This window comes from Apus apus, chromosome 16 (assembly GCF_020740795.1).
Source record: "Apus apus isolate bApuApu2 chromosome 16, bApuApu2.pri.cur, whole genome shotgun sequence".
NCBI lineage: Eukaryota > Metazoa > Chordata > Aves > Apodiformes > Apodidae > Apus > Apus apus.
In genome coordinates, this window is record NC_067297.1 from 13,988,151 (window position 1) to 14,000,408 (window position 12,258).

Consider the following 12,258-nt stretch of genomic DNA (forward strand, 5'->3'; position numbering starts at 1 on the left):
AAGCCAGGAGGTGCCAGCTGCTCCCTGATCAGAGACTCAGACAGAGGGAGAGATGGTGCCCACCCAGGGAGGTGCTCCCTGGCAGGAGGAGGCAGTGTCACCTCCAAGGGCAGAGCTCAGCTGTGTCTGTCGGTAAAACCCAGTGATGTGTGTGTCTCTTTCCACAGGTCGTTCTCCTCCCAGCACCACTCCGTGGCCTCCATCTCAGTGGTGGACACTCCTGGCTTTCACAACCCGCGGCACCAGCAGGGCGAGCGGGCAGCCACCTTTGAAGAGCTCTGCCACAACTACGTGCAGGAGCGGCTGCAGGCCCTTTTCTATGAGAAAACCTTCATTTTGGAGCTGGAGAGATACAGAGAGGTGAGAGGCAAGGGCTTGGAGCAGCTTCCGAGCACCTGGAGACAGGGCTGCCTTTGTCCCAGCAGGTCCCTGCTATGGTATGACTGAATAACACACTGAAGTGGCTTTAGTGGGAGAGGGTGCTGCAGAAAGGAGGGGTCTGAACAGAGCAGTGGCTTTGAGCCCAGTCTCTCATTCCCTCTCTGCCCCAGCCATGGGTCCTCTGGGGTGTTTCTGATGTGCTGGAGATGCCAGGCTGGCTGGCAATCAATTCAGGCAGGCTTGGTCCAGCTCAGGAGGCTTCACATCCTTCTGTCGTTGCAGCTGAGTTTTTCCTCAGGTGATGAATAATAGAGAATAGAAAGGAAGATGATAAATTGTATCAGAAATAAACTGCTGATAAATCTACAAGCAAAGATTAGTTGATTAGGCTTGCAGAAGTTCCTTTATGCCTCTAGCCCTGGGAAAAGAGTTGAATTCCCACGGCTTAATAATCACCCATTACTTGCACCAGGTCTGTATGTGCTCATTGCTAGGGATGGGTTTGTAGTTACTGGCTGAGCTTGACGTGATGTTGGGCTGGGCAGGCTGGCCATGCCTTGGCTTTGTCTCTGCCTGAGGATGGCTGCCCTGGTGCAAGACACTTAACTGCTAGCCACGGGGCTGCAAGTGCTAGCCCGTGCTCCAGGGACCCGTCTGCTGCCAGAACAGGGTCACACAGGGGGGTGATGGTGATACGTGCCCTTGATAGAAAGAAACTCTTTGCTGCTTTCTGCTCTGCCTGCATCCTGAATCCCTGGGCAGAGTCTCACCATGTTACCATGGAGAGACACTAAAGCTCTGGCTCTTAGTGAAGATCTCTGGTTCAGCCGTGAGCAGGAACAAGCTGTGCTTACCTTGCCCCTCTGCTCCAGGCCCTGGCACAGGGGGGTAAGCCCTGCAGCTGGGGGCTCACAGCCTGAAGCCCTTAGTTCAGAAAGGGAAACCATGCCTGCAAGCTGCCATTTCAATAATTGATTCTTTTCTTACAGCTTTCTCATGAAGTCTTCAGTTAGTGTCATATCCATGATTTATGTGGCTTGTCTGACATCCACAAAGCCCTTCAGAAGCCTGCAGGACATGCTGGTCCTGACAGCCCTGTCCACGAGGCAGATGTGGCCATGGTTGTGTCATGGCACAGGTGTCTCCTGTGGCTGCTCCACTTCACTGGCACTGGGTCCCCTCAAAGCTGAGTGGGAGCACAGCCTGCACCGTCCCTCTGCTCTCTGCAGACAGATCTCCTCTTGGCTTTCAGACCGTGACTGAAGTGAGCTTTTACATAATGTTTTCCAGGAAAATGTTGAGGTGTCTTTTGATCTTCCAGAGCGCTCGCCACTGCCCTTGCTGTCCGTCATCGACCTGAACTCCTCACAGGTACCTGTCCCCATGCTTGCCGTGGGGTTCGTTTGCTCTGGCCAAGTTTGAAGCATCCAGGTGCTCAGAGGAGCCAGGGTGTCAGAGGCAGAATGGGACCTCGGGGTGGGGAATCTCACGGGTGATGTCCAGAGCTGGAGCAGTCCGGGAGGGTCTCTTGACTCTGGTCTGGGGCAGGGAACAGGGTTGAGCAGAGGTGGTGTAGAGTAGGGTGAAAGCAGGCTGATCTCCTGCCCCATCACCAAGGGCTGTCCCCCTCTGGCAGCTGCAGGGGCTGCCTGGCAGCCCAGGGGCTGATTGCAAGGGGCTGCTGGGGATCCTGGATGAGGAGGTGCTGATCCCTGGCTCTGGGGACAGCACTGCCTTCGACCGCCTCTGCTGCTACTTCTCCCCGAAGGGACCCGACCAGGAGGGTAAGTCAGGTCAGCTCAGCTGCCCATCCGTTTGGCTTTGGAAATGTAAGAAGCCATGCAGCAAATGAAATATCTGACTGGGCTTTTCTCGCGGGGTGACTCTGGGGTGCTGTGGCAGGGGACAGCCCCATGCGCCGGTGCGAGCAGGCGCTGCACTTCGAGCTGTGCCACCAGCTGGGCACCGACCCCGTGCGCTACGACCTGACGGGCTGGGTCAGCAAAGCCAAGTTCAACCTCTCGGCACAAAACGCTGTCCAGGTGCTGCAGCAGTCCAAGCTGTAAGTACGAGGGAGGTGCCACGGTGCCGGGGTCATCCCTGTACCCCTGGCAGCGGTGTGGGACGACTCCCACCATAAGCCATATTGCTTCAGTTAGGGCTGGAGGTGACAAATGTGTCCCCAGCTCCCAGAGGTGGTTCGTGGTGGGGATGGTGGAGGGTTATGAGGCATCCCAGTGAGGAAGAGAGGGCCCCTAGCCTGGCCGAGGTCAGCCAGGGTAGGCTGCGAGGGGTCCCTGCATGTCCCCCCGGCCCTTGCCCAATGCACAGCGCAGGGGATGGAGCTGATCCAGCCTCGGCTGGGCAAGGAAGGGACAGGATCTCGAGCGGGTCCTGTCTGCAGGGCAGCTCCAGGCATCTGCATCGCTGGAGTTTGGTTTCCTGGGGGGGGAAACTACAAGGAAGCCGGAAAAATCCCACAGCTTCCAACCCAGCTTTGTGGGAATCCTGAGGGTTTAGTTAAGGTGGGGGGAGCAGGTGTCAAGTGGTGAGTTAGAGCCACGGAGCCCCCGGGCTGCCTGGCAGCTGCTGCACCCGCTGTGATCGAGGCAGGTGAGAGAGCTGGTGAACATGTCACCACGAGCAGCTTTCTGTCAGAGCTCCTGGGGAACCCAGCCAGCAGATCCGTGACACTGATGATTCCATGGGGGTCCCCTCCCGCAGGCACATTCCAAGGCGAACCAAGGGGGTGTGTGGGGGGGGGTGGGAGGTGTCCCAGACCCCTGCCGCCTGGCTGGTGCCCTGCGGCAGCACCGACGCCGAATTCGGGGCGTTGTGCATCGTGTCCCCGTTGAAGGGGGTGTGAAGCAGAGGCTCCCCGGCGCTGCTGCGGCTTCACCGCCCCGTCTGGTTGCTCGCCCCGCCAGAGCTGCCGTGCGGGAGCTGGTGGTGCCGTCCCGGCGGCTGCCGCTGTCCCAGGCCGCCCTGCACCGCTCCGCCTGCCTCCGGAAAAGCTTCGCCAGCAGCTTCGCCGCCGTCAGGAAGAGGTCGGTGTGTGCCCAGCTCAAACTGCAGGCGGTGAGTGCGGGCGCCGGGACACTCGTGGGCACAGGTCGGGGTGTTTGCAGTGCTGACCCCATGCTCAGACCCTGCCTCCGGCACGTTCCTCCTCCTGCCCGCTTGGCCGTCGGGGGGTCTCGGCGCGGGGTCCTGCTCTGGCTGGGGGGGCCACGAGCCTGCCCAGCACCGCTGTCACTCCAGGAAAGCCCCCGAGGCAAACAAATCGTGAAGCAGATTACACACCACCTCGCTGTGCCTCCGCTTAATCCTTTTAAGCACTCAGACAGTCGACTCGCCCTCCGTGCTGGGCACGGGCCAAGATCCTGCTGCTCTCAGCCATAATTAGTTGCCTCAGCTTTTCCGAGGAGATGGGGCTCAGGCTCTGTAGGCTCCCTGGCCAATGGCTTTGTGGTCTTGGCCGTCCCTGGCAAACCCCTACCCAGCAACTTTCAACCCTGGTAACTTCTTGTAGCCCATCAGCCAATTATGTGGGACATTAGGAGAAAGGGTCCCAACCTACATCTTGGGCTCACCTCTCTGTCTGAAGCTGTTGTTCCTAACACATCCATGAACTCTTGAGGGCTCAAGGATGCCTCCTTCTGGCAGTGGGTGCATGGGGACTGTTTCCCACTGCCCCGTGTGCTGCCCCTTCACCCCCTCCATCCTCACTGACCTCTGCTTGCCTGGCAGGACGCGCTCATCAACCTGCTCCGACGGTCCCAGCTGCACTTTGTCCACTGCCTTGTCCCAGGACTGGGGACGGAGGGGACAGACCCTCGGCCCCCCACACCACCTGAGGCAGCCCTGCAGCTGGACATGCCCACCCTGCGAGCTCAGCTGGAGGGGACCCAGCTCCTGGATGCCCTTCGCCTGCACCGCATCGGTACGGCCCTGCGTGGCCCCCGTGCCTTGCTCTGCATCTGTCTCTCACCAGCCCCACTTCAGAAAGCCCCCAAGTTTTTGTTGCTGCTTTATTGCTGCAGCTCCAGTGGGGCTCCCCATGCTCCCCTTGGAGCATCCATGTATCAGCCTGGATATGTCATGGAGAGGGACCTGTGCAAGAGGCCCAGGGGAGTGTCCTGCATGACATGAGGTCCTCGGGTGGCATCTGGTCACCTCAAGCACATCTCTGTTGCTTCTCTGCTCTCCCCTCACTGCAGTCATTTCTAAGCTAAGGGCAGCTCCCCTGGACCTCACCTCCTGTGACAGCTTTTGCTGTGTGCAGGACATGCCACACTTTGCAGCAGCCCTCACCACTGGTTTCCTCCCTAGCATTTTGGTGTCCCACAGCCCCCAGCAATGTCTGTCTTTCCCCAGGGTATGCAGATCACCTGCTCCTGACTCAGTTCCGAAGGCGTTTCCAGGTCCTGGCTCCAGATGTCATGAAGAAGTACACCTCTGCCTATGAGATGCCAGATGAGAGCAAGGTGTGTGCTGGGCTGGGAGCCCCACAGGGGCTCTGCTGGGATCAGAGCTCTGCCAGCCCTCCCCAGCATGGTCAGGGCTCCCAACAGCTGTGGGTGATGATCAATTGTTATAGGACCCACCACGGTTGGGAGTACACATCTGGACAGTTGTTGAGCTTTGGTAGCAGGGCTGTCAGTGCAGGTCTGGGAGTTTCTTAAACACAAGGCTGTCTTCAGGAACTGAGGAGGAAGGAGAAAAACCATATTGAGTGAGGCCCAGGGCAGCACCCAGCACTTGCAGTGCTGCCGAGAAATGGTGATTGGGCTTGGGACTCTGGGGGTCAGTCTGTATGGCCACCTCAGAGCTCCCAGCCAGTGATTCGGAATGATCTGGCAGTGGGGGTGGCTTCGCATCCTGCTTCTCTTCACCCTTCCCACGTGTGCCCGAGGGCAGCGGGACGTGGGTCCTCCAGCAGCCGGTGTGGCTGGTCCTGGCAGTGCAACTGAGCTCAGCTCTTCGCCCTGGAGCTTCTCCCCCCAAGGACTGTTTTGCAGAGGCAGTAAACACGCCTGGCGTGGGCTGCATTTCCCAACCTTATTGCACCATGGAGAGGGCTTGGAAAATCAGCATGGAAATGAAGTCTCTTATTGCTACCTTTTAATACTCCAGAGGGAAGGGCTGTGAGAGCCCTGCTGGCTGAGCACTCTGCTCTGGCTGTGTGCCTGCCAGCTCTGGTTTTGTAGGGCAGGGCACAAACAGCAGGGCCAGGGGCATGTGTGGAGGATCCGTGCATTGCTCCGGTGTGGCTGTACCCTGTGCTTCACCCCAGCTCCTCAAAAAACTAGCTGGCTGAGGACAAGCCAGGCAGTGTTCCCGAGGAATCCAGCAGAGCAGGGAGCACATGGAGAGAGTCCCCGGGGATGGGGCATCCCCTGCCTTCAGACACCGGTAAAGCAGCAGGGTGGCTTCTCACCTCGCCCCTCAAAGCTTGAAATTCAAAGGAGCTCAGAAAGGAAGGTGGATATTTGCCAGGTTTATTTGTTTCATTTAAAAAAATCTTAGAAAAAGACTAAGGGAGAACCAGCCCTGTCCCTGGAACAGACAGAAAAGCACAGAGAGCCAGGAAGAGCCAAGAGGAGATGAATTAAACATGGGCACGTGCTTTGTTCAAACTGCCAGCCAGGGTGTGCAAATGCAGTTAAGACCTCGGGATTTAATACAACAAGTCTGACAGACAGAAAAGGTCAATATTGTTATGAAAAGCTGTAAGGAGGCAGAGGGTGCCTTGTCAGCAGCATTTAAGCTGGGGATTTCAAAAATCCCCTCCTCCCTGGAGCGAGTTGCCACGAGGTTTGGTTACCTGCAGCTTCCTGGTGAGAGGCATCAGCTTGGCCATGGGAGCAGGAGAAGTGCTTGTCTGTAACGAGGGGGTGGTGCAGCAATAACCATCCCTGTGCTCCTCTGGCCCCGTTGAGGGGGTGGGATGGAGTAGGATTCCTCACGGTGCCCCAGCACAGTGCACCTTTGGCATGGGGAGGGGGAAGCTGGAGCACATCTGGGTGCACCCTTACTAGGTGCCTGAAGGGACCAGGGGTCTCTGCACTCCGTTTCAGCAGGTTCATCCCAGGGTGTAAATGTTTTCTGAGCAGCTGGGTGACGTGCTCCTTCCCTGCAGGCAATAGAGGAGCTCTTCCAGGCGCTGGATCTGGAGAAGAGGAGCGTTGCCATAGGATGCAGCCAGGTAGGACAGCTCTAGTCTCAGCTGCCCTGTTGCTCTTGGTGCCTCTGGACCCCACTGAGCACTGCAGCTGCCCAAAGCTTCCCACCCTGGGGACAAAGCCTCACTTCCGCTGCTCTCCACAGTGCCCAGGTGGGCCAGGAATCCAAGTCTCACTGCAAATCAAAGCAGAAGGCTCTTAATTCCCCTTGGAAAGCATTCCCCTGGGTAAACTGTCTACCTAATTATACCAATCTGGCTCCTCCTGGCATTGAAGTGCTTTATTGCCTTTGATGTCTCATGAGCAGCTCATGGCTTTGGTGGGCCGTGGTTAACCCTCTGCTCAGCTGGGCAGCTGCAGGAGTTGTCACAGCAACATTTGAACTTCAGAAGTGCAACAATCTCCAAGAAAATATAATTTTGCATGTGCCTTCAACTCTGGGAATCTATAAAGAAAGAATTCGTGAAGTGGTTCTATGGAGCAAAATAACTTTCTTTCATCTTGCACGATGCAATTTGCAATTATCTCTTCTATGAAGCCCTTGTACTTAATCAATAGTGTGATAGCAGCTCCAGTCCCATCTCGTTATAGAGGAGTTAGTTTTGCCATTGCTTTGAGCATTGATTTTGTACCAGCCTCTGAAACTCACCACCTTGTGAAGTTAATACAGACGTTAATGAGACAATCAAATAGGTGGCGGAGCAATCAGAGCATTATCTCAAGAAAGTGAGCTTCCTTGGAATGATTCTTTTATTCAATTTGGCACATTTAAAATGCAGCTTTTTAAGTGTGCCAGTGGCTTCAGGGGTGCAGCTCCCTGTGTGTTAAAGCTGCATCTTATGCAGATGGGGCACGGTAGTGGGGAGCCATGGGTTCCATCTCACCAGGGCTTCACCCAGCAGTGTCTGAGAGACATCCTGCACTCTGAGAGATCGATACTGAGCTAAACTCAGTGATATCAGTGGCATCTCTCATTTATGAGATGTTCCAGACAAGTTCAGTTAAAGAAACCGATGTGGTTATTTTTGTTTTTCCTGTTGTAAACCAACATCTTTGCTGTTGTGTGTGTGTGTTCCTGTGTCTGCTGCCAGAAGTGCCATTGCCAGCAGAGGCAGCTCTGGGTCCTTGTGGCAGGTGGGAAATAGGCAGGTTTCAGACCCCATCCTGTGGGTGTGTGACCTCTGCTTCTTGCTGTCAGGTTTTCCTGAAGCCAGGAGTCATGTTCAGACTGGAGAAGCAGCGTGACAAGCTGATAGCCCAGAAGATGACCCTGCTCCAGGCTGCTTGCAAAGGCTTCCTCAGCCGTCAGAAGTTCAAGAGGTTGAAGGTATCCATCCTGTGGGTCATGGACACTCTGTGCCCACCAAACCACAGGCTCAGGCTGCTGCGAAGGGTCAGTGCTGCTGTGATACAGCCCAGAGCACCCAAATTACAGGTCTTTGAGCAGAACAGGCTGCTCCATTTGAAGATACCTACTTTGCCATCCAGTGTGGTACAGAGCTCCTCTACAACCTGACCCCTCTCCAACCCAGTGCCCCAGCTTGGTCCTTCCTGGTGGGCTTGATCATGGCTGGGCAAGGGGCACTGCCAGCTGTGTCTTCCCACAGATCCAGCGCCTGGCCATCCGCTGTGTCCAAAAGAACCTGGTGGTCTTCCAGGCAGTCAGACTCTGGCCCTGGTGGCAGCTGCTGAGCCGCGTGCGGCCCTTGCTCAGCGTCAGCCTCGGGGAGGAGCAGCTCCGTGCAAAAGAGGTAAGTACAAGGGATGGGATGGGACGCTTCAGGGCTCTGTCTGGTGGGTCAGTCAAATTGGAAGCATGTCTCTGCCAAGGCAGCTGTGTTTTTCTGACCATCCAGAAGTCATCAATGGTTCTTAGCACTGCATTTTTTTTCCCTGAGTAGTATGTTTTGCAGAGCTGCAGAGGGAGAAATACCTCCTCTCCTTCCTTAGAGGGACAGTAGCAAATGCATTGTGTCCCCACGGAAAAAGCCCCGTCCCCAGGGTTGCCTCTCTGCACCCCCAAGCTCCCTGTGAGTTCACTGGGGCTGGGTCTGCTGAGCTGAGCCCCCTGGGGACGGGTGCCCCACACCAGTCTGTGGGATGATGGATGAGATGAGCAGCCAAACTCATCCTTGATGCAGGGGACTCTGCTCTCTGCTGTCACTAGAGCAGTGCTGCCTTCCATCTGTGCTGCCACTTGTGATGGGACATGTTAATGGGCATTCGCTGACCCAGGAAAGGCACCTTTGGCCCCTCTGCACCATCTGAGACCTGTGCTAAATTCTTAGTCTGTCTTCCTTGGCATCCTACTCCTCCTCTTGCCTTAGCGAGGGTTTAACAAGACGTTTTCAGGCTGGTTCAGACAAAATAAAAGCTGCCCAAGCCTCCATTTCTCTCTCCAAACCTGCCTGGGATCCATCAGGCCACATCACCCCTTAATCTCTGCTTTTATTCCAACTCAGCACGTTCTGCTTCTGCTCAGTGTTGGACATCAAAGCAGGACAAGGCTGCAGTGAGTAGCTCGCTCTGCTGTGACAGCCAGGCTGCCTGAAAAGGAATCACAGAAAACAATGTGCCTTTGCAGCTTCCCTGTGATTCCCTGCCAGGGCCCCAGCAATACTCCATGAGCAGAATTCAGACATTTGGCTGCTCATCCCAGGCTTTTGAGGTTTGCTTCGGTCTCATGAAGCGTGCTCTGTACATACACCAAAGTTGACATTCGCTCCCATGAAATTCATGTCAGGAGCTGTAGTCTCAGCAATTTGCAGTGAGCAGCCTTCAAAGCTGGCTTGTAAATTTTATTAATAAGGCAGCTATGTCTCTCCCACTTATTTTTAACAGAAAATGAGATTTTCATAAATCAGCTGAGGATGCTGGAGCTCTGCATGTGTGTTGTTTTGCAATCTTCCCTAGGAGGAGCTGGCAGCACTGAGAAGGAAGCTGGAAAAATCGGAGCAGGCATGCAGTGAGCTCAGGCAGACTGCAGAGAAGCTGGAGAGCAAGGTAGAGCCTGAAAGAAAGCCCCTGTCACTGCCTCAGTTGTCTGAGTTGGAAATTAAGCCATTTGGGGATAAAGAGGACTATCAGTTCCATTGGAGCAGGAAGGGCTCAGCAAGGGGCTGGGCAGGGAGCTGCTGCCAAGGCACCAGCAGAGTGCAGGCTGGGCAGGATGGGCCGTGTACCCCTCCTCATGGTGGAAGGGGAATGAATTCTCCAGATCAACATTCCCCTCTTCGTTCCTCTGCCTGTGGTTTCAAATGAAATGTGATGCTTATCAGCTTGAATGGGGTGGAAATCTGATGAGGCCACCCTGCAGTGCAGGCAGCTGAGTGCAGGCAGTGCACTGCAGGTGCCAGCTGTGCAGCCATGGCAGGAGCTGCCTTGCCACCCCGGGTGAGGGCTGCAGCCACGGGCTCCAGCTGCACTTGCTCCTTACGGGGCACTGCTGGTGGGAGCCTGATGGGTTCCCACTGGTGGCACTGGCCAGTGATGGGGTGCACTTACCACGTCCCCTAAGCACAGGCAGCTGCCAGAGGGGTGCAATCAGGACACTGACCGGGCCTCCCCCCAGCCACCCTGCCCAGCCTGGCTCTGTGTTGTCCCCCAGATCATGGACCTGACGACGGAGCTGTCGGACGAGCGGTACAAGGGCGATGCAGCCTGCCAGGCCCTGGATGGGGAGCGGGCAGAGAGGCTGCGAGGTGCCCGTGAGCTGCAGGAGCTGCAGGTAGGACAGCCCCGAGCTGCTGGGCCATGCTGGTGGCCATGCCACCCTCTTGGCACAGCCTTGCTGGACCCCAGTGCCCTGGAGCCAGGTAGAGCTGCTCCCTTCCTTCCCCGGGCTTCCCCAGAGCAAACATGACCAAGTGCAGAAGAAACTGGAGTTGGTGGAAAAGCAGCTGGAAGAGGCCCAGCAGCTGGTTCAGTTGCGTGAGATGAAGATAAGCGGCTCTGGAGGAGGTAGGGGTGTCCCTGAGGGGCAGGGGGTGCATGTGCTGGGTATCCAGCCTGACCTGTGGGGCCAGCATGGCCACCCCAGTGGGGCAGCAAAGCCTCTTGCAATGGGCAGGGCTTGGGCCCCCCAGGCAGTGCTGCTCCCCCCAGCCCTCGGCCACCCCGGGGTGCATTTGGCACCTGGTCATGATGGCTCAGTCACACAGCTCTGGGGGTGAGGATGGGCCAAGGACGGCTCTGCTGGCACTTGCTGGCACTGCCCTGCACTACCAGCAGCTCAAGGTGGTTGAAGCGTGTTTTGGGGTGATGAGGAGGCTGATCAGACACAAGTGGAATGAGGTGGGATGAGCACACATGCTTTGTCCGAGGCAGGGGTACATGTGCTGTACAAGCCCGGTGCACAAAGCAGCTCGGTGCCGGTGCTGTCCGGGAGCCGCGGTGCTGGGTAACACTCGCCCACGGCAGCTCGGGCCCGGCCAGGCACCCACCCGGCACCTCCGGATCTGTCTTTGGCAGGCGATGAGTGGGAAGTTCGCTTCGACTGCGCTCAGACGGAGATCACCTTCCTCCGGAAGCGGCTGGCGCAGCTGGAGGAGCGGCTGGAGGCTGAGCTGGGTGCCAGGACCGAGCTGGAGCGAAAGGCAAGTGCTGCCAGCCCCGGGAGGGGACAGGAACTCCCCAGGGTCACGCTAAGGAGTGGGGCTGCTGCCGGAGCCCCTTGTCCTCTCCCCATTCCCAGGGCAGGCAAAGCTTCGCAGGGCTGAGGCTCAAAATGCAGCTGGAGCTGCTGATGCTCTCACTGACCAGGGAAACCCAGCTGTGTTCTGCTGCTTTGGGAATAAATACCCCAAGGCTTCCTTCAAGTTTTTAAAAAATCACTTTTACACCAGCACATGGCAAAATTCAACCTTGGTGAGTGTGAGTGCAGGGTGGGAAGGGACTGAGTGGTGGCTCTTTGTGTTGGTCTGAATTTTGGATACTGGACAGAGTTGTGCTCACATCATCTGTCCCACAAAGAGCTGCTGATGGAAAGAGTCAGCAGCTCCTGAGCTTTGCCATGAGGAGGGAAAAAAACAAAGTGCTTGGGAGTCGGGTCACTTCCAACGAGGATGAAATAAAGCAATGAATATTATTCATGGTACATTAAAAAGTAATAAGAAAAGCAGCCCATCCTAGCAGCTTGGTAAAGCAAAACAGCCCATTTGCTTTCAGATTGTTAGTTTGGAATTACAGGCTTCATTAAGGCAAGATTTTGCTTATTTAAAGTCATTCCTTAATGACTCCGTTCTCTGGCTGGTGAGAGCTCTGCGTGTCTCTCTGCCCCAGGCGTGACACGAATCCTCGGGGGGGATCCAGCTCGGCGGGTCCAGGCGCTGCTGGCAGCAGAGGAGCAGGATCAGGCCCCCACCCTGGGGCAGCTTTGCTGGCCCAACTGGGAGGGTCCCTGCAGCCTTGGGTGGGGGGGAGTCCTCAATTTGTCCTTGTTTGGTGAAAGATCTCCGGGTGACCCATCCCCTGGCGCCAGAAGGGGGGGTCTGACCCCCGGCTCTGCCCGCAGCTCGGCGAGGCGCAGGCAGCGTGCGGGGCGGCCAGGAAGGGGTCCCAGCAGCTGCAGAGGCGGTGCCGGCGGCTGGCGGGGGAGCTGGAGGATGCACGGGTGCTCGCCGAGAGCCAGCAGAGCCGCAGCCACGAGCTGGAGAAGAGGCAGAAGAAGTAAGGCTGGGGGCTGTGCCGGAGG

The 12,258-nt window shown here is 56.7% G+C and overlaps 1 protein-coding gene across 3 annotated transcripts in view; it reads left to right on the forward strand.

The window, feature by feature from the left end:
• The window catches only part of MYO18B (myosin XVIIIB), a 58,492-nt gene that overhangs the window by 15,324 nt on the left and 30,910 nt on the right, over positions 1-12,258 (forward strand). For all 3 annotated transcript variants that reach the window (XM_051634456.1, XM_051634454.1, XM_051634455.1), the window contains exons 15-29: positions 168-360; positions 1,672-1,752; positions 2,018-2,165; positions 2,284-2,443; positions 3,309-3,459; positions 4,132-4,324; positions 4,759-4,868; positions 6,524-6,589; positions 7,765-7,893; positions 8,174-8,317; positions 9,480-9,569; positions 10,174-10,293; positions 10,418-10,526; positions 11,037-11,161; positions 12,079-12,233. In XM_051634456.1, coding sequence (XP_051490416.1) covers positions 168-360; positions 1,672-1,752; positions 2,018-2,165; positions 2,284-2,443; positions 3,309-3,459; positions 4,132-4,324; positions 4,759-4,868; positions 6,524-6,589; positions 7,765-7,893; positions 8,174-8,317; positions 9,480-9,569; positions 10,174-10,293; positions 10,418-10,526; positions 11,037-11,161; positions 12,079-12,233 — 1,974 coding nt within the window. The remainder of the gene's footprint in view (positions 1-167; positions 361-1,671; positions 1,753-2,017; positions 2,166-2,283; positions 2,444-3,308; positions 3,460-4,131; positions 4,325-4,758; positions 4,869-6,523; positions 6,590-7,764; positions 7,894-8,173; positions 8,318-9,479; positions 9,570-10,173; positions 10,294-10,417; positions 10,527-11,036; positions 11,162-12,078; positions 12,234-12,258) is intronic.